This window comes from Triplophysa rosa, linkage group LG23 (genome assembly GCF_024868665.1).
Source record: "Triplophysa rosa linkage group LG23, Trosa_1v2, whole genome shotgun sequence".
NCBI classification, from domain to species: Eukaryota; Metazoa; Chordata; class Actinopteri; order Cypriniformes; family Nemacheilidae; genus Triplophysa; species Triplophysa rosa.
In genome coordinates, this window is record NC_079912.1 from 10941109 (window position 1) to 10968147 (window position 27039).

Consider the following 27039-nt stretch of genomic DNA (forward strand, 5'->3'; position numbering starts at 1 on the left):
GAAAATGTTTTGAACAATTACAATGGGTGTACTTTTTTTTTAACAAAGAGATATTGTGGTATAGCTCAACCAATTTGTATTAGTGTCATTACTTCATGCAGGAACAACATTGCTCCATTGTGTGACCTAGAAAAAAGATGCTTTCTCGTAAATCACAAGATCTTTAGAAGGCGGGTGTTTTCTAGGTATATAGGCTATACACTTCATGATCTTTTTTTCTTCATTTGACAGGTTGCATTTGCCTATGAAACATTTTTTTTTAGCAACATATTTCCTGGTTACCTTGAAGTTTTAAACCTTCACTTAAACGAACTGGAAACATGACAGATTCTCAACCATTCTCTGAAAGGTAGGGATACTTTGCTGTAAGAAATTACAATTCTAATCAACATTTCTTTAATTTAAGGTCCCGTTTGGGCAAACGCTAAGCAAGAGTGCCAAAATAGAATGTTTTACAAACTTTTCATGTCAAGGTTATATTTGTGAAATTAGATGCATGTTTCATATTGCTTTAATTGCTAAAAAAAACTATAGTTTAATGTACAATTCTCCTATGAGTACTAATTTTACAGAACACATGATGCCTGTAATCATGTCTATCAAAATGTGTGATCGGTAAACACCATTACATTTGATGCTTACTCTACAGACCTAGTTTTCTTCATATGTTATACTGTAGTTATAGTATGAATAAAAAGGGTATGTTTTGTGGTATTGGCTAGTTTGGCCTTTTAAAAATTAGCCATATTTTTGACCGTGATTTCCAAGACTTTATTTGACACAGCACTTAACTTGTGCCTTCTTTCCTTTTACACCTACCTTGACCTCTCTAGCAGACCCCTGGACTAAAATGGCATTAAATGGTTCCTCTTTCCTGCAGTATATCCTGCATGTTGACAAATTATGGTTTGGAATTATGAGATTGTGATTTTGTAAATTTTGCGAATCTTGTAGTTAGTCATTTAAAAATAGTCATTTAAAAATACTTGAACATAAAAAACAAAGCAGCATTGTCTTTTTGATAATCTGTTGGTGTAGCTGTATTTAAAGGGGTCTGAAAATGTAGGACTTGAAAAATTCTTCAAGCGATACAACCAAAAAAAGGCACTGCCCCACAAAATCATTTTCTACATGAAATAATATCATAATCCAAAAATGCATAATGTGTAGAAAAAAACAACATGTACTGTATTGTTTCTTTTGTAGGCATGAAGAGTTACCTGCATTTATAAAAGAATTGCTTAGAGACAGTAAAACAAGAACTGGACCTACTACTAAATACCTACTCAACACAACTAAGATAACTGAGGGTTTTTTGAGAAAAGAGAGAATTGGAGAAAAAGATGATGACAAATCTAATAAGGTCATACTGCTGTTTGGAGAAACAGGAACAGGAAAGAGCACTTTCATGAATGCAATGGTCAACTACATCATGGGTGTCAGATGGGAACACAAGATTTGGCTGGAGATAGTTAATATACCTGAAGTTAATATACCCTTCACTGGTTACCCATTAAGTATCGTATTGACTTTAAAGTTCTTTTAATTACTTATAAAGCCTTAAATGGTTTAGCCCCTACCTACATAACAGAGCTTCTACCACACTACAACCCATCACGCTCTCTAAGATCTCAAAACTCCAGACTTTTGATAACACCTAGAATAACTAAATCCACCAAAGGGGGTAGAGCTTTCTCATACGTAGCACCTAAACTCTGGAATAGCCTCCCCGATACTATTCGAGGGTCAGACACACTCTCCCAATTTAAATCTAGATTAAAGACACATCTTTTCAGCCAAGCATTCACTAATACATAGCTAATGAACAGCAGCTACGCTAATTATTCTCTTTCTGTTTCTGCCCTCGCCTCGGGATGCCCATCCCGAGGTAGGGAGAGATTCCGCCAGACCCAGATGAACGTCATATGCCCATCCACAACTAGAGATTACGCCAGCTACATCTGAAAATCCCGTGCCATCCTCCTGCGAGAGCCTGCGGACTGACTGACCATCCAGCTCCATCCAAGGCAATTCCATCACCACCCAAGAAAAAGGCGACCATCTGGCCGGCCCAGCTCAGACAATTCCATCCCCAGCCGAGAGCAAAGACGGACTACCTGTCACATAAATGCTAAATTTACAATACTTGGTATTTAATGCTAAACTTACATCACACGACAGCAGTTTGAAGTTATGGCTGCACTCAGTGACTTTGATTGGAGGTAGCTGGGTGGGTGTTGTAGGGAGTGGGGGGGCTTGTTGGTTGTGGTTCGGGGCATTTCATTTGTTGGGACTGTGTGGATCTGGTCTGGTTGGTCTTGTTTTGTGGTCGATGTCGGACAACAGAGGAATAAAGTTAATTATGCCATTACTACTTTTCCCTGGTTGTTCCTCTGTTGTCTGTTGTTGATCGCGGAATGAGACCGGGTTGGACCTGCACGGTTTCGGCGGGTGGGGCTTCCTGGGTCGCGGCTCGTGGGCTCTCCCTGTTCTTCGTGGACGTTGCTCGGTGGCTTTGGTCGGGGTCACTGAGTGCAGCCATGACACGTCAGAGGAGATCTGGCCCTCCCGGCTGAGCCTGGTTTCTCCCGAGGTTTTTTTTTTTTCTCCATTATTCAGCATTGGAGTTTGGGTTCCTCGCCACAGCAGAGCAGTGCAGTGTTGGCTTGCTCACCGGGAGACTGCATTTATTTATTTATTTATTCATTTATTTATTAGATATTATTTATTATAATGATCTTGCTTGGTCTATAAACACCATGCACTGTGCTGTGTTTTACCTTTCTGTGTTTTTCTTATTTGCTCCTGTAAAGCTGCTTTGGAACAATGCACATTGTGAAAAGCGCTATATAAATAAAATTGAATTGAATTGAATTGAATACCTGACAGACAAAGTATTTCTCAGACAACAGCAGTCACAGTTTATGAGTTTTTTTCACAGCACAGTCCATTCTCCCTCACCATTATTGACACACCTGGATTTGGGGACACAAAGGGCAGTGATAAAGACAAACGCATTGCTGAAGCTTTACAGCAGTTGTTCAGATCTGAGGATGGGATTCATGAAATTCATGCAGTGTGTCTTTTGCTGAAATCAACAGATTCTCGACTACATGACAGACAACTGTATGTTCTGGATCAAATTCTGTCATTATTTGGAAAGGATATAGAAAAAAATATCTTACTGCTATTTACACAATGTAGTAAAAAGTCTCTCCCCAAGAATAAGATACTTAATTTTATTAAAGACTCTGGAATCAAATGTGCAAAACGGAGTGATGGCCAATATATTTATTTTCATTTTGACAACTGTCAGAGTGAATGTTATGATGAGGAAGACAGAGAGAGTTACAAATCATCATGGGATTATGGAATTGAAAACTTCAGGCAGTTCTTTGATCATCTGAATGGGCTACACTCAAAAAGTTTAGATATGACTAAAGGTGTGCTGAGAGCCCGGAAGCAACTGGATGCTTGTGTCAATAATTTAAAGGATCGAATCAAGCTGGCAGAACTCAGACAAACAGAGCTTGAGCAAACACAAACAGCTCTGAGGGAATGTGAAAATGACAGAAAAGAACGGAAGAACTTCCAATGTGAGGTTGATGAACCGTACAAAGATTTGGTGAAGATAGTGTCACCATGGTGGCACTTAAGCAAAACAGCGACCCGCTGCACCGAGTGTGAAGAGAACTGCCACTATCCAGGATGCTGGTGGGTCAAAAATCTCTCATGGTGTAGTGTGATGATGAAAGAGGGAAAATGCACAGTCTGCACTGGAAAGTGTCATTACACTAAACATGTGAAAGATGATAAAATATACGAAATTAAGACAAAAAAAGTGACAAGAACAGACAAGGATTTGAAAGAGAGATATGAAAACACCTTGGGAAAAAATCAGAGTTTAATGTGCAGACTATAATGAGATGAGGCAGATTGAGGCAGAGAAGATCAGGCTCGTGGAAGAGTGTTATCAGTGTTTAGAGAAATTAATGGAAACTGCATTACAATCTACCAGCATGTCTTCTTTCAGACATCTGGACTTCATGATTGAGAAAGTGAAAGAAACTGGAAAACAAGAAAGAGTTCAGAAATTAGAGGAACTTGCGAAAAGAGCTGAGGCGGAAAACAAGGGACGATTGAAAAGATTTTATACATATTGTAAAAATAAAGTATAAATGAGTGCAAAAATATTCTTAAAACAATGATGTATCGTAAAGCTCTGATTAGAGTAAAAGTATCCAGTAATTCATGATTGTTCAGGAATTTATTAATCTTTCTTCAGGGTCCTCTATTATTTGTTTATTATAAGTTTTATAGTGGACCCCTTTTATGATGATAACTGAGAACATGGCATGATCAGTTGGGATATGGCGTTTTATGTTATAGTTTACTTTTGGTAAATCATTATTCATGATTTGTGTATACAAAGATATTCTTGTATATAACAAAAATTCACATTAGATCTCATTTTCCTTAAGGGGTGACTTGTATATATAAGAACCAGTGAAAACTGTACAATATGCTTTTAAGAATTTAAAAAAAATGTAAGATGGCTGTATTAAATGTTTGACATCATTGACCTTAGTCTAGAGAAATGTGTGAGAGCGGTTGAGAAAAATTGAAATCAGAATGAATCCACAAATATTTCCTGTCTAAGTTTCTTCTCTAAAAGATGTACTTACAATCATTGCTTATGTGTAAAATAGAGCATGTTTACGTTTGCATACACTAGAAGGAAAGAATTAGGATGAGGATTAAAAACCAAACGGACATGTTTAATTTTCTTCATTTATCTTGTACTGTCTTTGTACTTTTGTCATTATTCAGTCTGTGTTTCCCCTGTTAGTTTGGACTTTTAGTTTGTTTTGCATTTCCTGTTCCTGTTTTATGTTGTAGTCTTTTGTAGTTATTTTGTTCATTGGAACAAAATATTTTGTTCATTGGAACAAAATATTTTGTTGCATATTTTGTTATTTTGTTGCATTGGTTTGCAAGCGTGAGTGGGGAGGCGGGGCTACCTTCTTGTGACCAATCAAATGAGGATCCTGTTGACTCATCGTTTTCTCTTATCCGATTGGTTCAATAACGCGCCAGTCAGGCAGACATCAGAAATAGTACTTTAATGCATATACACTGACAAATATAGAGATTTAATACTTAACATATACACGATTCAATAACCATTAACCTGACTGACCTAATAGTAGGTACTGTTTTTGTGTTGGAATAGTAGGTACTTTTGAGCATAGACATATATTAACTAGACTACTCATTGTCCGCTGGATCGTACGTCAACGCAGCCGCCATATTGGTGAGGGCAAAAGCCGACTATAAAGACATACGAGTGAACGGTGCAGCTGCAGTTATCTGGATAAAAACACAACATCGTTTTCATTTCTCAGCTAATTTCAATACTTTTCTATTAACGTGGAGTACAGAAACGTGTTGGCTCCAGTTAAAGATTGTCACAAGAACTCAACTCAACTCAACTTTATTTATATAGCGCTTTTACAGTTTTCATTGTTACAAAGCAGCTGTACATGAGACACATTGACTACAAGCAAAACAATCAAAGTTGTACCTGCAAAAACAAGAAAAGGTTGAAAACACAGAAGACAGACACACCCACACACAAAACACTCCACACACACAGCACGCACACGCACCAACACACACAGACACAGAGACACACACACACACACACACACACACACACCACACACACACACACACACACACACACACGTACGTACACAGACAAGTACGCACACACACACACGCTCAGTGAGAGCACACATTTAGGATAAAGGAGAGAGAAGCACAGGTCAAATATAACAGATATTAAATTCCTATATGCAATATTAATTAAGTAAAACTTTAAAATTCTAAAGCAGCCCCCCCGGTCAGGCAGATAGTGCAAAAACAGTATGCAAACGGTGGCGAGGAACCCAAAACTCTAATCGAGAAAAAAAACCTCAGGAGAACCCAGGCCCAACCAGGGGATTCCAGTTCCCCTCTGGCAAAAGCTGCTGCCTCTGCACAAGCTCCAGAGAACTTGCACAACAAGGCTAAATAAAATAAATAAACTTAATAATAAAATAAATTATAGTTTAAGATTATCATTAATAATCTAATAGCATTTGAAGTTTTGTGGTGAAGACATGTTAAGAGACCGCGTCCTTCTTTATCCAGCTCTATCATCTCAGCTCTTGTCAGGTCCCCACTTCCCATTCTCCGCTCTACCATCAGGTCAGGCCATGAACTGCATCCTGCTCGCTGTGGTAACCTTGGAACAAAGAGACAAGACTGGCTGAGAGTAGAGTACTGTTCTGTACTCTTTGATGCAACAAGTACATCAGTTGTGTTTTTGGTTCCGGTTTTTGGTTGCCCTCACCAATATGGCGGCGCCAAGAAAGATTTTCATACGGATCTGTTAAAACTCAGTCTTGTCAAGCAATCGTTTAGGCTTAATAATTGTGTACACATCGCTAATGTGAAATAATTTAAGGTAGATTAAATGCACATGATCAGAACACAGCTCATTCACCTTAAAATCATGGGAAAAATCGAAACAATTTGTCTTTACTATATGATACTGCTATTTCATACTTACAATGCATGGCGGTGTTATTTGTTTTACTATATCACATACATCATGTTTTACTGCTGTAACGGGTTTACCGGATAAATAAAAGAACATATTTTATCTTTTTATCGTCTAAAATTACTAAAGAAAAGTCATTTCCACAGTGAAAAACATTCGTTTTTATATAACACGTAAATATTACCTTGGGTGTTTGTTCGATGATTCAAATAAATTTCAGAAACAATCTCTAGGCTACATGTCTGTTTTATTCTCGACTACTGCAACGTGGTTATTTATTCTGTTGCTTGTCTTGTCTACAACATATCACTGAACATGGTGCATTCTAGTGGATTCTCACGAATAACAGGCACAAATAATGGATTTCACATTATTATGACAACCACTCATTTTAAAGTAGCTATAATCGAGACATGAAGCAACTAGAGACATGGTAAAGTTGTACTCTACGTATATCGTAAACCATTGAAATATGTTTAGAAAAGTAAACATGATTGTGCTTTTAATGCCGAAAAAGGTTCCTGATGACCTCTCCCATTGGGTTCAGTGGGCTTTTAGTGCACTGTTGCCCTCACCAATATGGCGGCGCCATTGAAGTATCGCAGTAGCGGAGCAAAGCGGCCAATTCGGCGTCTAGTTATTTATTATGTCTATGATGCACACTCTAACAGCTGATATTACCCACAACTCACCGCGAGTAGGCGGAGTTTAGTGACGCTCCACTGCATTAATAAATTATTTAACTGATGAGTCACTAAATTAACAAATGTAAGTATACAGTAAACATTACATATGAAATAATGAATGAACAAATACCTTAATGGAAAGAGCTGTATTTTGATGTGTGACAGTTATTGGCCACATGTTGTCTAGGCAACAACGGCCACTTCTGCTTCCTGTCAGTATGTCCCAGTGTGTGTCTCTTTTGCCATGCACTCAAAAGTACCTATCACTTTTACATGTTTATCTTGGCGTTGTTTTCTTCATTGTTCTTATAGAAATAATGAGAATTAAAAAGCTTTCATCAGATCGTTTGCTATATGTAGTTTGATTTGTTTGACCAGCAGCATCCTGAATATATGATATGTCCTGTTCTGTGCACTGAAAAAAAGACAAAGTTTTCCTGTAAATCACATGATCTGGGTGTGTTCATTTTTGTCCTTTGTTTGCCTTCACTTCCTGATCTTGTCTGAATTTGTCATGTTTGGATGGTTGGAGACACATGTTAAAAAGTGGGACCTTGTAAGTTTGACTTTTCAACTCTGATGCACAATTGATGTTTGTTTAATGTAACCATATTTTAAAATCGTAGTGACAGTTTTTCAACATCATTTATTCTGGACCAGACAGATTTGCAACCATTCTCTTGAAGGTAAGATGATGTCATTGTCATATTTTGGTCCTTCTTTAACATTATTTTTATTTAAATGTTTTAAATGTAAAAAATCTGAATGCATTTGAATTAAATTGTAATACAGCAGCAAGCAGTGATTCTAGAACATAAACAAACTTTTGTTTGTAGTCCAGACATTTGGCAAGCAGTAATTAATTTACTATTTTAATTGTACTATTTTGCCTTTATACATCTAAACAAGTACTGAGAGAACCAGGCACAATATAACAGCATACTTTTTTAATCTTAGTTTGTTTTGCAACATTATTTTGTTCGAAGTGTTTTAATTAAAGTACATGATATAATCATTGTGCTTTTATGATTTGCATTATGCTTTTACGTGACAAATATCACATGCAATTTTTCATTAACCTTCATTAAACATAATACAAAGTGAATACACAAGCTAGAGCAAAGGTTAAAAAGTTGTTTTTTTTAGAAAGAAGATAATGTTAATGTTTTTGTTTGAGTCTTAACATAAAGGTTTTTAAAAAACCTTTCATGAATGTCTTTTTAAGACTAAAACATTCATGTTAGTCTGGGACTAACCGTAAGTCTTGTCTGTGTATCCGTATAGTATTTGCATTTTCAGACAAAACAGTATTACTATTTAAATATATACTCCTATTTAAACCCAATAAATATGCTGAGTTTTTTATGCAGGTACAAAGACTTTGATAGTCCAATGGAAGAAAAATTAAGTACATTTCTTAAAAACAGTAAATCAATACAGGGACCCACTACAAGATATATACTTAACACAACAAAGGTAACTCAGAGTGAATTACTAAGGAAAGAGAAGATTGGAGAAAAACATGATATACAACCTAAGGTCATATTGCTGGTTGGAGAAACAGGAACAGGAAAGTCCACTCTTATCAATGCAATGGTCAACTACATCATGGGTGTCAGATGGGAACACAAGATTTGGCTGGAGATAGTCGAGATATCAGACGAAACTGAGTCACATACAACAGCAGTGACAGTTTATGAGGTTTTTGCACAGGACAGTCCATTCTCTCTCACCATTATTGACACACCTGGATTTGGGGACACAAAGGGCAGTGATAAAGACAAACTCATTGGTGAAACTTTGCAGGAGTTGTTCAGATCTGAGGATGGGATTCATGAAATTGATGCAGTGTGTCTTGTGCTGAAGGTAACAGAAAATCGTGTCCATGAGAGACAACGATATATTCTGGATGAAATTCTGTCATTGTTTGGCAAAGATGTAGAAAAACATATTCTTATACTCGTAACAAACTCTCATGATACAGTACCCAAAAAAGTCCTTAATTTAATAAAACAAACAAAACTTCCATGTGCAAAGAAGAAAGATCGACCTGTTTATTTTAAATTTAACAACTGTCAGAGTGAATGTTATGATGAGGAAGACAGAGAGTGTTACAAATCATCATGGGACCATGGAATTGAAAACTTCAGGCAGTTCTTTGATTATCTGAATGGGCTACACCCAAAAAGTTTAGATATGACTAAAGGTGTGCTGAGAGCCCGAAAGCAACTGGATGCTTGTGTCAATAATTTAAAGGATCGAATCAAGCTGGCAGAACTCAGACAAACAGAGCTTGAGCAAACACAAACAGCTCTGAGGGAATGTGAAAATGACAGAAAAGAACGGAAGAACTTCCAATGTGAGGTTGATGAACCGTACAAAGATTTGGTGAAGATAGTGTCACCATGGTGGCACTTAAGCAAAACAGCGACCCGCTGCACCGAGTGTAAAGAGAACTGCCACTATCCAGGATGCTGGTGGGTCAAAAATCTCTCATGGTGTAGTGTGATGAAAAGGATCGAATCAAGCTGGCAGAACTCAGACAAACAGAGCTTGAGCAAACACAAACAGCTCTGAGGGAATGTGAAAATGACAGAAAAGAACGGAAGAACTTCCAATGTGAGGTTGATGAACCGTACAAAGATTTGGTGAAGATAGTGTCACCATGGTGGCACTTAAGCAAAACAGCGACCCGCTGCACCGAGTGTAAAGAGAACTGCCACTATCCAGGATGCTGGTGGGTCAAAAATCTCTCATGGTGTAGTGTGATGACGAAAGAGGGAAAATGCACAGTCTGCACTGGAAAGTGTGACCACACTAAACATGTGAAAAATGAACAAATATATGAAATTAAGACAAAAAAAGTGACAAGAACAGACAAGGATTTGAAAGAGAGATATGAAAACACCTTGGGAAAAAATCAGAGTTTAATGTGCACACTAGAGAATGAGATGCGGCAGATTGAGAGAGAGAAGATCAGGCTCGTGGAAGAGTGTTATCAGTGTTTTGAGAAATTAATGGAAAATGCATTAAAATCTACCAGCATGTCTTCTTTCAGACATCTGGACTTCATGATTGAGAAAGTGAAAGAAACTGGAAAACAGGAAAGAGTTCAGAAATTAGAGGAACTGAAAATAAGTGCTCAAATGGAAAATGTGGGACTATACAGAGAAGAAAATCAATGACTTCAGTTAAGGTATTTGCAGATACAGTCCGAAATTTTCGTATGCGGTTTTTCGTATTTGGCGCTCGTTTGTACGGTGTCTCTGAATTGTCAAAACGCCTCTCAAAATGCTTGCTACCACTACGGAAAATATCGGAGGCAGTGTGCAATGACCTTTACTGTTCAGCTCAAATGTGATACGCATTATTGTTACTCTCAGCTTGTTTAACTAGTACAGTTTTTTTGTTTGTTTACATTCTTTTTGAATGTATTAAAGTTATTGCTATATCATAGATTCTTTTTTTAATCTTTTAACCATATACAGTTTCCTTATTTGCCAAAATAATATTTGTACGTTAAGAAAATTTTTATTATTTTTCTTTTTATCTTACCATGTGCTTTAAGTTTTAACACACTTCATATCTAGAACAAAAATAAAACTAATAGTTGCATGCATGGATTCAAAACCAAGTCTTTGCCCGTTTCTCATTGCATTGTGCAATGCATCTTTACACGAGGAGGCTCGTGTAGCTATTGAGCTATGAATGGAAAGTATTTTGTACATTATCAACCTTATTTCATTATAGTGTTATTATTTTAGCATTATTTTAGCTTTGCATGTGTGTATCATTAATACTATCATCATTACCCTATCCATCATGTTAATTATCAACAGCCTTTATGAAAATGAGGCCATGTATAAAATGATACAAATAAAGATTCCAGTACAAACATGTTCATACAGTATATATTTTTCAGTTTTTAATTAAACAACTCACCTTAGTTATTTTTAAGTTGTAAGGCATCATGCATGAAAAAGGCATGCAAAACACATGAACCTCTTTACTAAAATAAAACGTTGAATTTGTTACATTACTGTGCAGATTAAAATGGAAGAGCTGACAGTCAATCCAAAAAAGGAATTTATAATTACGAAGCACAACCTGTTCTCACAGTACGTCTTTGTAACATGAATTAAATTCAGCCAAAAATAGAAACATTAGTTCATGCTTTGATGATTTTTATAAGATATGTTGTGGTTACCATTTTTCAGAATAGTGGTGCTTGTGTTTAGCCTATGAGAGAGCTCATGATGTTTCTTCAATCAAAGAGCGAATGTGCGATTGCCAGTACTGAGACCACTACTTTACTCGTCATATATGTTGTATACAATAATAACCAAGCTATGTTAGACAGAAGTTAAAAAGGAAGTAAACTGCAAACCTCAAACAAATGTTTCTACTTTATTGACGCTCAGAAGTTCAAGTGACGTGTTTAAATAATTTAGGTAACTTTACTTGATTTATTCATGGACTATTCCATTAAAAAATAAGATCTTCGTTGTCGAAAAGCGTTTTCATTATTTTACTGTCAAAAAAATCATTGTGTTTAACTTTGGGATGAAGTTGAATACTTTATCTAACTCTCACTTCTCTTCCTCTCTCACTATTTCCTCTTACTTTCAATCCAAATATTAGATTAACCGAAGAAAGCCACCCTGAAGCCTATTTATAGTGCTTAATCTATGATTTCTAAGTGAACAAAGGAGCCAGGAGTGTTTTCACACATGATCACTTTTTGCAAGTGAGTGTAGCAATTTTAAGGAGAGTATTTGTCAATGAAACACAAGAGCTGTGAGTTTTAATTGTTGCATGTAATGCAGAGTTTGTTTTCAATTGCAAACTGAGTGTCAGACATATAGCCCCGGTTTCACAGACAAGGCTTAATTGAATGTGTAAGCAATTTAAATAAACTAGGGTCACACCAGAGCAACACAGTTGGGGGAATCAATCTGGTCTAGCGGTGCCTAAAAGGTAAGGTACCTCTTTCTGGACAAAGTCAAGCTTTCCTGGAGTAAAACCTAAATAACGCAGAGAAACACATCATTCCTTCAGCCTCTGGTTAGACAAGGACCTTTTTGTGCGATGTATTACATTCTTTTTTGCACGAGAGGGCAGAGTTGAGCTATGAATAAAAAGTATTGTAGGTGTATATCATTGATAGTATTGTTAATTTGATGAATTCTATCACATCATTGATGAAATGATAGAAATACAAAAGAATGATTCCAAGAAACAAAAAGATTCATTTATTTTACAGTTTTTAATAAAACAGCTCACCTTAGTTATTTTTGAAGTTGTAAGGCATCATGCATGAAAAAGGCATACAAAACATATGCACCTCCTTCCTAAAGTAAAACGTTGAATATGTTACATTACTGTGCAGATTAAAAATATAATTCTTTACAAATATATGGAAGAGCTGACAGTCAATCCAAAAAAGGATTTTATAATCTTGAAACAACCTGTTCTCACAGTACGTCTTTGTAAACATGAATTAAATTCACCCAAAAAGAAACATTAGTTCATGCTTTGACATTAAGGAGGTTTACAAGAAAGCATGCAACTGGTCTTAATATGATTTTCACAATGTCGACATTCTTTGAACACAGAAGAGCGAGTGATATTTTGTAGACTCTTACAATAATAATATGGTTAACGTAATAAAGAAATATGATATGACTACTAACAGACAGACAGAATTAAGAGTCATAAAGGTTCCATCCCCGCACCCTCCTTTAGAGGGTAGTGTTGAGTCATCTGCTGGAAGACTGCAGGGGAGGGACATTTGGTGTTTGGCACAGGAGAGTGCAGACATGCTTGTGTTGTGCTATACCACGTTGAAGACCATTGAGAGATACTGCTCATATGACACCTGGATCCAGCCGTCCTGGTCTGTGTCATATCGTCGGAACACATCAGTTAACCTCTGTTAAAACAAAAACAGAAACCATATGTTTATATACATACATACATTAGGACATCAATTTTTTAGAAATATGAATACCTTAACCTCATAATACTTTATGATATATATTTTTAGTTACAATATTCACATAGGTTTGGAAAAACTCGAAAGAAGTCAAAAGAATTAAGAAATCTATGAAATGGCAAAACATTGTGTATCATTTGTTAGGCACGCTTGATTATTTGAGTATATTTAAGAGGAACAAATGAGTGAAAGATCACAATACATCAAACTATATATCTAGATATTATATCTAAACCAAGAACTAGACAAAACAAATGCCAGGTGACCCCTAAAGAACAACATTATGTACAATGTTATAATATAAATAACATTAAAAATATATGTTTATATTATAGATTATAATATAAAATCGATCATTACCTGTAAAACAATACAGCACTGAATAAAGTCATCAAATGCCACTTGGCTCCTCTTCTGACGGTCAAATTTCTCTATCAGTGTATTGTAGAACTGATCTGAAAGACGATAACCTGAGTGAAGAGACAGGAATTTAGCATTTCATCAAAAGTAACATTACATCAATGAAAAGAAATGATGCATCCTTATGTTGTTCCAAACCCAAATTATTTCATTCTCTCAGTGGAAACTGAGATGTTAAAGAATGTATGTTGTTTTTCAAAGCAATCTCCTAATTTGTTTTAAAAGAGGGTGGAACAATCTTTTTTGGGTTAACTGTTACTTTAAAGAGTAAATATTTTGTGATTTTTAAGGTCCTACTTTGGTTTATGGAGTGTCCAACAACAAGTTTACGTACATACATGGTGTAAAAACACTCAACAACACTCACAACATTCATTTTCTAATAATAGGCAGTTATTATTACCTCATTTTTTGACTGACTCTCAAATGATTCGTTCGGCGTTTCATCTGTCTAATCCCCTCCTTTCTGTCAGCCTACTCTGATCTGATTGGTCAGATGGTCTAGTCTGCTGTGATTGGTCTACCGCGTGCAGTGTCGAAAATGAAACGTAGGCGGGCATTACACGGAGTGATGCAAATCTGACCCGGAACTGAAATTAGAACGACAGACGACTCGTTCGCGTTATTCAGACTCGACTCCTTTTTCCCAAGCCAATAACTGTTATTCGTTCCCTTTCGGCTGAACAACTTGGCAGACTGCTTACATTCACACACAGCAACATTACACGCTGCATGAAATGTAAGTGTAATATTTACTCTTTAATCATTTTAATTTTAAAAAGTTTATCCGTCCTTAATGTTTCTGTGCATATGTGCACCTTTCATTTATTGGCCTTTTTTAACTTTATTAGATTAGATATATTTGTTTTTTGGTAAAGAGAGACAGAAAACGAGACTGGATGAGAGATGGGAATAGGAAAGGACCATGTGCAGGGAATCGGCACACAGTCGGCTGGATCACTGGCGCTGATGCTGTTTCATTTACAGATGTCAATAAGAAAGCATTACTACTTACCAAAGCCAGTAAGAGCCTGTTTGAGTTCGTTCTTGTCGATAAACCCTGAGTTATCCCTGTCGTAGGTACGGAAGATATTCTGCCAGTCTGTGATGTACTTCCAAACGCCGGCAAACTCGTTGAAGCTAACCCCTCCTTTGTTTTCTCGATCAAACATAGCTGAAAAGAGAATTATGTTTAGTTTTACGTTTTGTCACTTTTCATAAACAACTAATCGGTTTTATTAGAATGTATATAGTATGTGTGCTTGAATTTATTGTATAATGTAACTGGTGAGGTCATTTCCTGTCTTAATCATTTACCTTTTACTGGTCCAATCACAGGAACCATTCGAAACATGTTGGTTTGAATTAGCTTTAGAATTAAGATGTAGTGTTTTGTTAGAATTATACAGATTAGCAACAACATTCTTAGACTGCCTTGTGACTATGTCATTCAATTGAGACTGTAAAAGACCAAACTGAGAAAGAATCCCCATGACAGACAAAAATACATAAATGTACTTCATAAAGATCACAAGTGAACTATGGTGTCTTTCCAAGTGTGTCCTCTTTACCTCAGATGAAAGTTAATTTTCTGGAGTTAAAAATCAATAGAAACACATTTATTCCTGGCAACCTTCCACAAAAAAACCTGCTTTAGACAAATTCCTGCCATATGTTTAGCCACTCGTCACTCAGCTGACAGCTTCATGCTTCCAGTTTGAGCTGAAACAACTGAGTGTTTCTTAACCAAGTGTCTTAATAGGAAACATTCAAGGTCTCCATGGAGCGCACACACAAACAAACAGCATTGAGAGTGTAAACAAGAGAGAGGTTGTGAATGATGGTGTGCATGAACACAAGACGGCATTAATACTCACATATAATTGATCTGACGGTCACAGGGTTGAAAGGTGTCCATGTGCCTGGAAATGAAACAGCACAGATTACATTTGGTTAATGAATTCATGTCATGTTCCATGTTAAACACCACATGAACAAATTGTTCGCAAGTTATCGCAACTCATTTGACTTTTGTAATATGACATAAAACAGAATATTCAGTTATAAATAACGTACTGTAGAGTGAGACTTGCGATTTGATTGGATTATGAAAAATAGGCGATAATGTTATTGGTTCATATTATTTTTTACTCGTCTGCATGAAGAAAGATATGTCTCAGAAATGGAGAAAGTTACATTGTGATCAAATATTAAGATATAAATATAATGAAATATGCCGACTAAGATCAAAGACGTCATTTAATCGACTAAACACGTCTGTTGTGTTTATGTGTATAGTTGCATTGTAATGCCTGCTGAGATGACATCACTAGGAGTGCCATTACGACATTTGCTCAATTGTTTTGTAAATAACTTTACTTTGTGAACTGAGACGTTTTAGGTAAGCTTCAATATTCGCCTTAGCTGACCTTGAGGAACATAAATTATAGTTCCCAGTACAGTAAAGCCTCTAATTCTTCAAAAAACATTGTATCATTTGTTTCAGATTTGCTTATCTTAGCAAACCTACTGAGCACAGTGGGCGTGCTGAGGGTTACAAAACCAAAAGGCACAATAACTGAGCTGTAAAATAAAGCCATTCTTTCTGGCTATGCTGAGTCATGGCCTCTATCTCTTTCAAACACACACGAAGCCGTGTGAGAGAGAGAGACAGAAAAGACTTGAAATGGTGATTACCCATTTTCTATATAATTTACTATAAAAAAATCTGTGATTTTGGGCAGATGTGTACTGGAAACACAAAACTGAACAGAATAAACTTTGTAATGGTCTTCCTCTGTCACCAAGGCCACACTGATTACATTAGGTAGATGATTGCAAATAGTGTTGACCCATCTCTCTCTCTCTCTCTCTCTCTCTCTCTCTCTCTCTCTCTCTGAGAGAGAGAGAGAGAGAGATACAAAGATGCCCCTATGTGCTCCACAGTGGCTCTAGTCACAGCCCTGCCCACTTAGAGAGAAATCATGGAAAAACCACAACATTCAACTCACAACTCTGGACAAGAACCCAGCAGTCTAACACATAACAACACTGCATGTGTTAACAAGACCAAACCCGTAGCTGATTGATGAATGAAAATTGATACGTTTTAACAAATTACAAATTTACAAGGACAGTAAATGTATTTTATATCCGAGCACTGTCCAAAATGAACACTCGCGAAGCAACAAATACAAGTAAAAACTTTGGGCAAGTTAACCAGTAACTTTATTAGGAACTGCAACATAATTCTTTTTGATTTTAAAAGAAATTGTAGTACTAACTTGTAATACATTTAAAGGTGAGGTGCAACGGGGTTTCATGCATTCTAGTGTTGCACGATACACCGGTACTAGAAAAGTACTAGAAAAGTACCGCGATACCCTTCTGTTAAAACGATACCAATTTCTCATTTATTTGGTACCGGTAATTTAATGATGCGTGCGTTTCAGAAAAAAATGCATCCTGAAATGCATCCATTTGCGGCACCCGTATGTGTGCGTGCATGTGCTTTCAGCGCTCTCTTCAGTCAGTGGATGCGTACAACTTTCTATCTTCGTATTTGCGCTGCAGATTTCGGGGTGACGAAGAAGAAATGAAAGTCATGGGGGCAAACATAAGTGCCTTTTCTGTCTGTTCACAGCTTGTCAGTGAAGCAGATGTGCAAAGGGGCATTATAGCCGAGTTAAAGCGTGTGGCAAAGTGCAGATGAAGTCGATACACTCCCCCAGCGTACGTATAGGTTTCGAAAAGTTTTTTTTTAACATGAAAATCCGTTTCGTAACAACTTTTCTTAGTCCCTTATTGGACAATTCTCCTGGAAAAACACACCCACGCGTCAACCCGCCAGAACCAGAAGAAAGAGCACGCCCACGCATCAACCAGGGACAATGGGAGGAACATGCACACACGTCAACCAGCTGGAGCAAGAGAGAGAGAGAACACTGGGCTCGCTATGTTTAGCGGTGTTTGTTTGTTCACTGCATTTCTGCGAGGAATGTTATATAAAAGGTGGATATACTGGATTTGGAGATTGTTTGAAACTGATAGATGGAGCGGTCCCAGCGCTAAAAGATGCCAGACATGAACTGAGTCATATGTCTGTGTTTTGTTGGCAATGGGTGCGCACGTGTTGTAGTTCCGCCCGCACGCGTGCAGATTGTATGTTTTCGGAAATAATCGTATAGCTGTATCTTTCTTTTATAAATGTGAGCAAACTAAATACTAGGATATTTAAAGGGTGCGATACTATTCTGTAAAATACTCAAGATTAACATGCGATATGCATAAACTGCCACTTTAAGTAAATATCTACAAGTCGAGTAAAGAAAACATCTGCCACAACTTGTAACACTGTGTCCTAACCATACGCGATCTGGTAAGATTCCAGCAATAAGAAATTTGTGTCCACACTGCGTGCAAAAAAGGAGCCTGACGTGACAATCAATAACAAAACACAACCAATCTGAACTGTTTCTCTCTGTTCGAGCACACCCTCGCGCTTTAGCTGAAGATCTTAAAAATACCAAGACGCATTTGCCACGACATCTTTGATGGCCCACCGCACATTATGCTTTTTATGGCTTTCCTTGTAAAACGTTAGTGACTTGTTATACAACTTTTTAATCTAAACTCATAAAATGAGATTGCTTTGTCAGCCACGATGTAGCTGAAATAGATGCACTGTCACTCGTCACGTATTGCTGTTGCATCTGGTTGAGACACACTTCATTTCACTACTGTCGTTCTGAAACCTCGTATCTCCATATATCGTGATTATTGAATAATTAATAATCATAATTATTAGTCACACTTTATGTTTGTCACTGGGTTTTGCAAATGTCTAACCAATAAAAAGTGCTTGACAACACAGTATGTAATCATTTAAAAATGTTTTTTTCAGCAAATTTGGACATGCAAGGTTTCAGAAGGACAGCGACGATATGTTGAATACAATTGGTGTTTCCATTTTTGTGACAATTTTACAGAGAAACAGAGATTGCATATTAGTCAAAGGAGTCAAAGAGACTTTCTCAGTTGGCTGGCTAAAAACTACTGTTGGCATTACCCTGTAAACGAGGATGTATATGTACATCAAGAACATCCTACTACTACGAAAATATTTAACAAATATCCTAAAAAGCTGAACTCTGTAGCCCAAAGCACCACAAGAAACTACACAAGCAACCGTGCAAAGGCACTCTAGACCCAGTGAAAAGCAAAATGTGTGTCCCCATTACCAGAGCTGACAGGAAGTTTCCATGTTTTTATTTCTGCTTACGTTTTAAGTAATATTCATTATACCCCAGTCACGGAGTGAATTTATAAGAGAAGGCAGATAGAGTTGGTGTGCAGAATACTCTTTAAACTGAACGATTATGACATGGTAAATCATAGCTGCCCGCTGCCAGTTTTTCACAGGCCCAACAGCACCAGCCCTTGAAAAATGACCTGTGATATAAATCTGTGAACAGCATTACTCCAGAAAACGCCTGGAGGACCTTCTGAGAAAATCAAGAGTGCATAAATTTGTTGAACCAGCTAAACGACAGGGTTGAGCACTTATACAGCAAATAAACCCAGAAGCCCCAAAAAACAACAGTTTGATAAAGAAAGGTGGGTGATATTTGGCTATTTTGAAATTATCGGCACAAGAGCCATAAATATATTATCCTTTCCACATAAGCCAACAGAATCTTATGGGTTCTCATCATAGTGATCTTAAATCCTTCATTTAACTGTACTCAAAATTTCACGCAAATGTCACTATTAGACATACGTAGACATTCAGCACATATTGCACTAATGTTTAGAATCAGACACCTGACATGAGCGCTGTGTCCTTGAGGAGCATTCGGGGACATTCAGACACAGACTTCAGCAGAGCTGACAGGCTTAACCTGACCACTGAACCATCTAATAGCTGGACACACGGAACATCATCATCCACTACACAACATCTGACATGCCATGTCAGTTTTTATAATATAAAAAAACTATGAAACAAAAGTGGGATGTGGCACACACCTGCAATACATCAGACGGTTACTACAATGATACACACTTCATGGCGTCACTGGCAAATACAGAGCGCAGTATCAGCATGCTATAAAGCAGCATTGCTCTGCAGCAGCGCTGACAGGAACAGGCGCCAGGATCATTGAACCTTTCAGCTTAAACTAACACAGCCAGTTCTCAAGAATGACAACAGAGTTTTCTGCTAATTCTGCACTTCAATAAGGCGCTCGCCACACAAACCTCACTGCTTAGAGCAGATAACAGCTTCTGGCAGGTGTGAAGCATCTCTGATCCACTTTGGCACAAGGCTATCTTATGCTCATAAAGCAGCATTGGCTGTTGAAATAAGCTGTCGTCTATGATAGTTGCACTCAGAATGAATGGTGGCGGAGACTTAGCCTGTGTTTTGTATTGACATCGTGATTCCCCAGAAGAATTGGTTGGTTTACTTTTTTAATGAGAACTAAATTTGTCTACTTTTATTTAGTCTCAGAAATACAGCCTCAACATCATAGACATCATACTGTATATGAACCGATACTATATTTCTCCACCGATACAGATAGCCGATTATTCAGAGTGATATCTGCCTATACTGATTTTGAAGATTAAATGAATATTTCGTAACTTTCTGAATGTTATTTATTCATATAACGACTACTATTAATATTGAACATCAAACTGGTGATGTTTCTTAACATTTTCTATATACAGAGCACAAATCCATTACATTTTCCCATCCTCTTTTTACTGACAGGATACATCGGACCTGATCATCGTCTGTTTAGTAACTATCTGTCGATAATTTTCTATCTTTCCTGTGGCTCAGTGGTTAGAGCATGGCGTTAGCAACGCCAAAGTCATGGGTTCGATCCCAGGCATTGCACATTCTTAGTAACAAATGTATAGTATAATGCAATGTAAGTCGCTTTGGATAAAAGCACCTGCCAAATGCCTAAATGCAAATGTAAAATGTCACTATTTAAACAAAGTACAAATGAAAGGGCTGTGTAGTCGTTAATGAGTGTTTTTAAATATGCAAATTTTATCTGTGGTGCTAAAAAACCTTAGGTTAGTTTAAACTACTGCAAAAATAATCGTAAGCTCATATAATCAATTGAACGTTACAGAAACAATTCGTGTTCGCCTGTTACTGTTAGTTCCTGTCAGTCAGGAAACCTGGTTCCTGTATTCACCTTTTCCTTGACGTCTCCATGGAGGGCGGCATTACCGCGAGTGACTTCCTGTTTGATGCTCTGCACTTCCGTTTTGTATTTGTTACTATGTTAGAGGACATTTCTGTTAATGGTTAAAAATAAAGTTTCTCTAAGAATGTTTGCGGTAAAAGGCTTTCACAACAGCCACAGAAAGCCTTACGAACGAGTGTTACCACGTGACACAACTAGAGTGTAAAGTACATAACATTTAAAGACAGCTCGGTCTTAGCTCTGACTACTGCATTCTGCACCTCTCAAAAACATCACAACATATTGTTTACTTCTTATTTACTTTATTGTTATTGCATAGTACATCACTATTAACACATAGCATACATCCATGGCTAAGTGACATTTATAATAATTTATTATTACTATCAAATGAAGTTTAAGTTTAATATTACAGTTGTGCTGTATTCAAACATACGTATTCACATTGGATGACTCAGGAAATACACACTATTTTAAAGTATTTTGTATGTAATGTATGTAATAAAGTGTATGTTTGGCCATGTCAGCATTGTAGCTCTATAAATAAAGGCACGTTTAACAACACAGCAGCTGTATCGCTACATGACCAGTGTTGGGAGTAATGCGTTACAAACGTAATGTATTACAGTAACGTATTACTTTTTGCTGTAACGCAGTAGTGTAAGGCATTACTAATCAATTTTCAGTAATATTTTACTCGGTACATGTTCAGTAACGCTTGCGTTACAACAAACTTTTCGCCCACGAGACATTAACAAATCAAAAATCTTCTATTTCCTGTTTGTGAATAGACGCGTGTGATGTCATTCATCTCCCTCTGGCTGGTGGAACTATTTTGTATTATAACACGGCATGATTTCAGTCTCTGAGCTAAAGGTCCGAGGCTATTGGCCCGCCTGGTTCGCTGTAAGCCCTAGCGCCAGTGTTGCCAGGGTCGCAGTTTTCCCGCACAATTGGGCTATTTTGAAAATGCAGTTGTGGAAAAAATTATGGAGCCGCGGTTGCGGGTTTTTGGGCTACTTTCATAATGTACTGCGGCCGCCAAAATGTTTATTTATATTCTAAGGATAAATGTTAATTAATGAGATTCTTAATGTGTATTCATACTCAGATGAATACCTGGCAACTCCAGGACCGGACCCGTTCTCTAAAGTGTGGGGAACGAGCGTCTGACAGGCAGGCTACAGTACAGGGAGGGACGCGGGAGCTCATCTCAACCAAAGAGGAAAATATAGCGGTGGTATTAGACAATGCATCCGAATGATGTTTTTACCAATGTGTGTTCAACAGTTGGTTCTTCAAATATCACAAAATATCACGTTTGAGCAGCGCTACACGCAGTCTAGAACAACTAAAACATTGAGGTGCTTGTACACATTATACATATGCAATAAATTTAACCATGCTTATTTCTTAAGCAAGTTTTTGCATGTCTTAATGTTTTTGCATTAGTTAATTCTCGTCCATTTCCGTGCGTGGCCTCGAGCACACATGGGATCTTTTTTAAACGGACACTCCACCCAAAAATGAAAATTCTGTTATGGATTACTCACCCTCTAGTTGTTCCAAACCTGTATGCATTTCTTTGTTCGGTTGAACACAAAGATATTTGGTAGAATGTTAGCAACTGAAAATTCTTTGGCATCATTGACTACCAGAGCAGAAAAAATGATAACGGTAGTCAAAGGTGACCCAGAATTGTTTGCTTTCCTAAATCCCCCAAGACATCTTTTGAGTTCAACAAAACAAAAAATATATACAATACCTAGGAAACCATTCAGATACTAATATATAAATATAGCAATATAAATGTCTTTTGGCAGTTATTAACTTTGATTTGACACCGGAAAATAATTGGGCTAGTTTTCATTCCTTTTGGGCGGGTTTTGAGAGGTCACTGGGTTGCTTTCAGTAAGCTAGTTAGCAAGATCCCTGTGACCAGCAGCAATGACAAGGTAAGCTAACGTTTACATGATGACTAGCCGGAATTCTATATAATTAGTTCAGTGATGGGATGGGACTATTTTGTATTTAAGTACCTTGAAAAAAAATGTATGTATTTTGTATTTAAATGTGTTTAATCTTAGTATTTTTGTATTTTCAAACTAAAATACTTTTTGCCAATAAACCTCCGAATTAGACTGCATGGATGGGCAGTGTTTCAAATACACCCATTTGAAATACAAATTACTATTATTTTGTAATAGTATTATGTATTTAAATGCATTTAATCTTAGTATTTTTTGTATTTATTTTTGTATATCCTAGTTAATTCAAGAAATCAGCAGTCTAGAGGTTGACTGGCAAAAAGTATTTTGTATTTTGAAAATACAAAAATACAGAGACATTTTGTCGTTTTAGAATGTTAAGTTCTACTTCTGTAGTTATTTTGGTGAAAGTAACTCAAAAGTAATACAGGAGTCATGTAACGTATTCCAATTCTGAGACAGTAATATTGCAAGGTAAGGGATTACTTTTAAATAACAGTAACAAGTAATCTGTAATGTATTACAGTTTGGAAGAAACTTGCACAAAACTGTACATGACATACCAGAACCAGTCACACTGAAGCACCTAGATGTCTCCAATACTGCGTTATTTTATAAAAGATCCAATGCGATGTGATCAGATTTATTTATATCTGGTATGGGGATCTAAATCTTCCCTGTTGATGCTGGTTATGGCAAAGAATTCGTACAATGTTAACGCTGCGTAAAGTGTTTTTATAAATTTAAAGCTCTTGGCCGTCTACATACATAAGACGATATATCAAATGTGCCTGCTGGCTGGAGTCTAATGTCATCATCCCAGTATATGTCGCTGTCCAACTTCTTATGGTGAGAAACAAAGTTGTTTTTTACGGTCTAGGTTAAAAACTCATGCCCGTGTGGCCCCTAGGAAATAATTTAGACATTATGCTGTTTTAAATGACATAATGGTATTATAACGTCCGTTTAAAAGCTTTCAAGCTAACTTGGTAATGCCCAAGTAATGGGATCAAGCGGCGAACCGGAAGTCTTAAGCATCATCCTTACGTGCATACGCAAGGCATAATGGGTAATTTCGCGCATTGCGAAAAAGGTGGTTACAAAAAAGAGTGTAATATTGTCTATGGAAAACCTCCACCGTATCTTATTATATGCTAAATAAATGCCATTCAATCTCTGTACGTATGTGCGATGATGACTACTTAGAATAAAAGAAAAGGAAAAAACATACCATTCGATAAAGCCTGTTGAAGTTCTGTGTCTGATATTGCCCCACTCCTGTCTTTATCTACCCTGGAGGAAACAAAAACCATATTGATGAGTTGCTAGCCAAAATAAATATAACTTATGTTAAACTCTATATAGTGAATGACAAAAATATTAAATAAATTATGTATTTGGTTGAAATGTGTAAGGAAATGAACACTCTACCAACAAACCACAAAACAGGATGTGGTTACAACAAAGGCCTAATCAAATGAAACTATTGGATGCCGATTCAGAAGCTTCCTGCTTCAAAGCCACACTTACTGAATAAAAACCAGTCATTCATATACATTGTTTTCTTATCCTGTGAATGTAAATATGGCACATCATTCATTCATTTATTCATCTGTTCACAGATGTTATGAAGGCACAGCCTCATGCTGATATTTTTATGATTCACTTTAGTAATAACATTGCAGCGATGATTTCATAGAAGTGGAAAGTCAGCCACACAAAGAGCGACTTGACTATTTTGCTATTGGGAGTGTCCTTTCCATTACACATGTGCCACGAATCGTAAAAAGACCATGTTTCCATAACAACCATTCTGTGTTGAATATCTTTCCATGTGGAAACAACACAGTATTCTTTGGTCTAATTTGTGAACAGATTATAGAAGGAAGGGATTTTACAAAACCCTGTGAACCGGTATTACGAAAGAAAAAAATGAAGTAACATTCCAATAACTACATGTCTTAGCACACCAACAAAAACCCCAGTATTTCTAGGCTGTTAAAGAAAAACATGGGGGAGACCTTAGAAAAACAGCAGCGACTGGCCTCAGAGAGGCCTCGATAATATCAACACCAAAAACCTTGAAAGGGAGTTCAGTTTGGGTCATAACCACAGTAAACTGTGAAGGGAATGTCTTGTTGTCTTGTTTGTCCAGCAGAACCCAGCCCACCAGTCAATGTTTGAACTTGTGACTCCTATTCACACAAGACATTCAGAAGTAACCGTCAATCAGTCTTCATTTATAAGGAACTGTTGCAAAGAATATTCGGATCATTCATTGCTTTTATAGATGGCCTGACTACCTATGACCTTCTTTCACAGAAAGTATGATATCAACATCTGGGCTGTTTTTCCCTTCTTCCTAGAACTCACTTTCCCTGATTTTAACACAAATTACTTGAATTTTCCAACTCAAAGCAGGTTTTTTCGTTCTCGGTGCAGTATTACATTACAGCAGTCAGGTGAGATGGGACCTATATAATCATAACACTACTGTAAATCATACAGGTCGGATACATAATCCGGATAAAACACGTGACAGTTTTTAAAACATTGTCTTTGCAGTTTAGTATTATCATGGAAACACTTAAACAATGCACACATGACTCATGGCAACGGGTTAATGTATAGATAAACAATCGTGACTCACTACACATTCCTAAGTCATATGACCAAGGACAACACTCGGTACGTTACGTACGATTCAAACGTTACGTTAACCAACCACGTTGATCTGTGTTTTGGATTCTGAGAGCATGTTTTGAGCTCACACAGGATGCGTCTTCGGCGTCCAAAACGAACAGAGCAGTACGCTTGGATCTCGAAACGTGCTTTTAAAAGTTGAACTATTTTTAACTTGACCTGCAACGCTTTAAACGCAACGCTCGTGTTGCTGGACGTTGAAACAACAGCGAGACGCGACGTAACAGTGCGTCTGTAGATTGGACGATTATTAACACACACAAAAAAACGCATATTGAACGCAAGAACGTGTCCCGTGTGAAAGCTGGAGTCAGTCCTCTGCAATATTACATAATTCATTACTATAGTGACGATTTAACTAGTTAATAAACAGAACTACCGTTAACCGTTATGCATACGGGTTTAAAAAAAACATACAGGGGTATATAAGACTGATCACGATAATAACTAGGGCAGAAGCTTGAAAGTTATTTCTAGCAATGTTCGCTAAAGAAACAAAATTGCTGTGTTCAGTGTGTTGAAAATGAAAGTAAGACGAGAATCTTCTCTGTCCGTCGAAAAGCAAAACAATTTTATCGGCGCCCGAGATTGCACAGGGAAACATTGGTTTGCTTAAGCGAGTTGTAAAACCCTCTGAAAGTTCCCCCACACATCTTGTACGTGGCTTGCAACAACATGCTTTTTCTTGCTGTGCTTGTCAAATCATCGACAGACGTTGAAATGCGGAATCGTGATCGCGTTTTCACTTACCTCTGAAATATATTCCATAGAAAGCTCTGATCCGGCGGTGCGTTGTTAAAATGAGGTGGTCTGTATTGGTTATGATAAGCCATGTCCGCTGTTTGTCCCACTAAATTATAAAACGCGCAAGAGACTTCAATTTGCTTAAATCTGACTCTAAAATTTCTTCACGCAAAGGCGTGGCGTGAAAGTCACCACTTCCCATAAAAAATGAAATGACGTCACACGGAACCGCCTCCTTCGAAGTCTCACGGGGACTTTCCGGAGATTTGATTGGCTCGTCTCATGTCAGCGCGGAACGTTTGCGCTAAATGGGCGGGGCGACATGCCTGACTAATGGAAAATGTGAATAGTACATACATTGAAATATTTCAGTTCTGTTCAGGTTGGACAGATTTTGACAGACACATTTTCTTTAAAGAAATATAAATATAAAATGTGAATAAATGCATTTTAAACAAATCAAATATCAAACTGCCAAATAGCACAATTTATTGGATAATCTTGTAGTATAAATTATTAGACAGTGAACACGTTTTCACATAAACAATATTTGTCAAAGCACCGTAGGCTAATTCACATAAAAGTGTGTTATGAAGAATTTGTTTAAAAGAATAAAACATTACTTTGCTTTCTGACTAGGTTTTGGAACACGCCCACCTTCATGTCACCT

At 37.1% G+C, this 27039-nt stretch overlaps 3 protein-coding genes across 3 annotated transcripts; 2 read left to right on the top strand and 1 right to left on the bottom strand.

The window, feature by feature from the left end:
- The first annotated feature begins 182 nt into the window (after window positions 1–182).
- Window positions 183–4627, top strand: LOC130546664 (uncharacterized). Its single transcript, XM_057322025.1, has 2 exons — window positions 183–1522; window positions 2897–4627. Exons 1-2 carry the CDS (start codon window positions 1163–1165, stop codon window positions 3920–3922), a joined length of 1386 nt encoding a protein of 461 aa, XP_057178008.1. The 5' UTR covers window positions 183–1162; the 3' UTR covers window positions 3923–4627.
- Window positions 4628–7796: 3169 nt separating this feature from the next.
- Window positions 7797–9870, top strand: LOC130546665 (uncharacterized). Its single transcript, XM_057322026.1, has 3 exons — window positions 7797–7849; window positions 7958–7979; window positions 8664–9870. The coding sequence occupies exon 3, from the start codon at window positions 8686–8688 to the stop codon at window positions 9868–9870; it is 1185 nt and encodes a 394-aa protein (XP_057178009.1). The 5' UTR covers window positions 7797–7849; window positions 7958–7979; window positions 8664–8685.
- A 2652-nt stretch (window positions 9871–12522) lies between these two features.
- Window positions 12523–26562, bottom strand: pdcd6 (programmed cell death 6). The gene is made up of 6 exons (XM_057323093.1): window positions 26376–26562; window positions 24154–24215; window positions 15586–15630; window positions 14724–14882; window positions 13649–13758; window positions 12523–13225 (listed from the first exon to the last, which is right to left on the bottom strand). The coding sequence occupies exons 1-6, from the start codon at window positions 26456–26458 to the stop codon at window positions 13127–13129; spliced, it is 558 nt and encodes a 185-aa protein (XP_057179076.1). The 5' UTR covers window positions 26459–26562; the 3' UTR covers window positions 12523–13126.
- Between the last annotated feature and the right edge of the window lie 477 nt (window positions 26563–27039).